The 4,263-nt window shown below is 29.7% G+C and overlaps 1 protein-coding gene across 3 annotated transcripts in view; it reads left to right on the forward strand.

Annotated features, from left to right (window-relative positions):
* Positions 1-4,263, forward strand: part of LOC108688504 (forkhead box protein D1-like) — a 39,375-nt gene that overhangs the window by 10,901 nt on the left and 24,211 nt on the right. For all 3 annotated transcript variants that reach the window (XM_018194798.1, XM_018194799.1, XM_018194800.1), the window contains exon 3: positions 2,660-2,792. In XM_018194798.1, coding sequence (XP_018050287.1) covers positions 2,660-2,792 — 133 coding nt within the window. The remainder of the gene's footprint in view (positions 1-2,659; positions 2,793-4,263) is intronic.

The raw sequence follows: 4,263 nt of genomic DNA on the forward strand, positions 1-4,263 counted from the left end.
AATAAATTATTATATACAATTGTTGTATATAAATCAAAGAAAAAAAATGTGCAAGACGAATGGTCCAAAGAATGTGTATTAAGGATTATTATTAATTAAAATACTGTATAGTTCATTTATTGTCCTATTTTTGTTCAGTAAATTTACAATTGATACATCTTTTGTCAGTAACTGCAGGTAAAAATGTTAACTTGGGTTCTTAAATAGTTTTATTTTTTACAAGTAACTCTACCTTTGTGTCACTCGCCGATTTTATTGAAACTCAGTAGATTTGTAGAATAGTAAAAAATATGGAACACGTATTTTTTTATAACATAAAAGTAATTAATTCATTGAACTTTAGTTCCAAGTATTAGAGCTATATTTTTGAGTTTTAGAGATATGACAAAAGGTTTTCATATTACTGAAAGAAAATTCAATATTGGAATTACAGAAATCAAATTCTTTGCGTATAAAAGATTTTTAATTGGAATAAAGTTAAACATAAGTGAAGTGTGAGAAATATTGTAGTTAAAAAAAAAAAAAAATCTAAAAAAATTATTTCAAGACTGAAAAATTATTTCAGCGCGCAGTTTAAAGGACTACATACGTAGTACATACATAAATTTACACAGAATTATACAAACACTTATCCAGCACTAGATCGTTAAAGATATTTATTTCCTATTGTATTTTCATGTACATTCCTATAGATTTAATATTAAAAAAAATTTATTTAAAAAAAAGAAAAAAATTTTTTAAATAATAAAAGACAAAAACGTAAAAAAAAAACAAAATGGGGAATCCATTCATCTCCTCCTGCATTTATCTCCTCATCGTTAGTTATTCCCTGGTTCATCAAAGAGCGAGATAAGAGACTATTTGAATTTATCAACTTGCCTTATTAGATCCGCCATTTTGATTTCTATAATTTTAATATTGAATTTCCTTTTAGCAACATGAAAATCTTTTGTCATATCTCTAAAACTCAAAAATGGCTCTAAATTCAATAAATTAATTACTGATTTATAAATACAAGGAATCATTTTCTCTTAAAATTGCACCTTTGCCGATATAAAAAAGTGCGTGTCTAATATTTTTGATTACTCTACAAATCTTTTGAGTTTCAATAAAATTGTCAAGTGACACAAAGATAGGGTTATTTGTTAGTTATTAAATAGAATTAATATAATTGTCTAATAACTGCATGAAAGCAGTTATTCGAACTATCAAAAAATTGAAAAAATGCATAAAATTTCTAGCATGGAGAAATTTTTATTTTTTTTTTATAATAACGTATTATTTTTCTCTTATTTTTGGTCTCCTTTAAGAATACGTTTTATTTTGTTGAATCTTATGTTTTGCCATCAATTTTCAAATTGATAAGCAAAATTGTTTTTTATCAATATTAACCATAAAGTCAAGAAAAAACATTGAAGATATGAAATTTTTTTATCCATCTGGATTTTTTTGATCCTTTGTTTTCAAGAAAATCAGATTTAAAAACTAGAAATAAATTAATGAATGCATCGAGTACGACACAAGGTACTAGATATTATCTACAATTAATTATTTTTTCGCTGTTCGAAGAGTTTTGCGACTCAGAATTCGCGAAGCAGCCTAGGAGCCTCGTAAAACCGGATTGCAAATTAACGATCTAGCGAGACCGTAAGTTTCGTCCCGGCATAATACGATGTCACAACACCCAGTCGGTGTTTGTAAGCTTCCGGTGACGGCACTTCAAACATTGCAAGCACCAAGCCAAAAGTCTTTTAGCTTACTCCGCCTGTTCGCTTTCATCTCTCTCTTTCTCTCTCTCTCTCTCTCTCTCTCTCTCTCTCTTTTCTTTCTCCGAAGGAACTTCTTTATTATTCTTTATTCGCCGCAATTATACTCTGATTTGTCCCGCTGCGATTACCCTGATTCATTTACTTCCCTCCGTAGAGTTTCAAACTTTACTACACGAGTAATTATGTTTTAGGAAATATTTTAGGATGACGTGAATTTACTTCGATGCGACATCCTTTATTGAAGATTTACAGTGTTCACGCTGTACAAGTCTTTTCGAGAATCTCATTCCGTAAAATAATCTATTTAATAAATCGAATCTTTCTTAGCGATGTATACTTAAATTTTTTTTGATATTTTTAATCAGTGCGCAATAATAACCTTCATTTCATATTCATATATTATATATTTATGGCTTTTAATTAATTATAGAAAGAGAACGTAGCTTTTATATTTAAATTTGTATTTTTATAATTCTTCGATATTTGTTAATCTGTATATTAATTTTACATCAATATGGCATCTAACAATTAATTATTTATTGTATTATATTAAATCAAAATAATCTTAATTCCCTGAATAATACCGAAATAAAGCCAACAGTTTTATACATAATTGAATGTTATGCAAGGATTATTTCCAGGATATATTAATACATTCGTTGATGTAAGCTATACCTTACTTGCAAAAATATTTATATTAATATATTCTTTCGCATTTATATCTGTATTGACTGTACATAATATGACATCTATACAATAATTATTCACTATACACACAATGTGAAATCAAAATAATATCAATCCTCTGAATAATATTGAAATATATGTAATGCGAACAGTTCGTTAAAAAGAAAAAATAGAAGGATTCATTAATTTAATGACGGTTTCAGGAGCTGCAGCAGGGAAATGGGAATCTGGGCTCTGCAGGACTCAGCAGTATGCAGGACTCTCCTCATTCGCTGAAGATCAAACAGGAGCCATTTCAGCTGTCTCCGCCGTCACCTCTGCCGCCTCTTCATCAAGGTACATTCACATTTCTTCATTATTTCCGTTACGCATAATTCCCAAACTTTACTATATCTAAACATCGTAATGAATCAAGAGAAAAAATCAATTTTATTTATCAGGAAGTCTGTTTTCTATACCCGAACACTTTCGGAACTTAAATGAAATAGATATATGTTTGATATTTAGTGAAAAAGAAAGTTCTAGTGTAATCTAGTAGAAAGAAATAAAAAAAAACCTAAAAATTCTTCCCTTATCGATTATGCGCGTTACAAACAAAATATGATCGATCAGTAAAGATGTTCAACTCTTATCATTTTTCTACTTTTCTAAATTAATTAACTTGAGATCGATTAAATGAGAGAAATAAAATAAATAGCAATCTAATCCAGATAAATTCCCGAATCGACTCGGCAGCCTGGAAACGGAAAGAAGCCGAGCGGGTTGTTGCTAAAGGCTGCGTTCTAATAATACAAAACTGTAGTCGAGAGCATTCGTCGTCGCGAGGGAGGGTCTCTCCGCGAGAGATGACTTTCCCGAGAGAGGAAAGAAGGAGAAGTGAGAGAGAGAATGATATACCGCAGACAGCCTGCAGCGCGCGAGAGGAGAGCTCCGATCTTTCCGCGCGACGTTTAGTCACACATTCTCGCATCTCTGTACGATTACGGTCTCTCCTTCACCGACGAAATTGTCGTCGACGTCGCGCGCCTAATTCCACGGAACATAGAAATATCCCGCAATTTATCTCACAGTGACGAAACGCTTATGATTTAATATTCAGCGACATTGACGATTTACCGGTATTCCGTGCTCCGTTAACAATATTATGTGTCTTCGCCGTATATAATAACTAATGAAAAATACGATTAAGGAAATAAAAATTAATATGAGTAGATCTATAAATTGTCGACTTTCCTAAAAGAATTGAAATATTAATGCTCTAATGAATTAAATAACAAATGAAATCATAATGCCAATATTGGTACGTGTGTGTTTATTGATTAAAAGAATAATTAAAATAAAAAATAAATTTCTTTTTTTTGGATTCTCTTCAGTATCGACTTATTATTAATTATTACATACATCAAAATTGATTATAGATTTATACATTTAATATTATTCTTTTGCAGTAAAGTGAAGTGGATTGCATAGTGTTGTATCATTGTTGAAATATGCATTTTGAAATAAGGAGTTCAAAAATAAAATAATAGATTGTCAAAGTATAAATTCGTAGAAATTTGAGTAATTAGAATTTAACATGATCAAATATATATAGTCGAGTATCAGATTAATTTAAAGTGAACTGGATTAAAATATCGTGATGTTGTACTAAACTTCATGTTACTGTGTTATAAGCAGGATTGGATAAGTTAATGTTTTTTTTTGCAATTTTTGCAATAATTAACAAGGTATCAATTACAATTAAAAATTGCCGAATATTTTTTACTCTTAAATCTTGCGAGAGAGAAGAGTATATATATATATATAT

This window comes from Atta colombica, unplaced genomic scaffold (genome assembly GCF_001594045.1).
Source record: "Atta colombica isolate Treedump-2 unplaced genomic scaffold, Acol1.0 scaffold233, whole genome shotgun sequence".
Taxonomy (NCBI): Eukaryota; Metazoa; Arthropoda; class Insecta; order Hymenoptera; family Formicidae; genus Atta; species Atta colombica.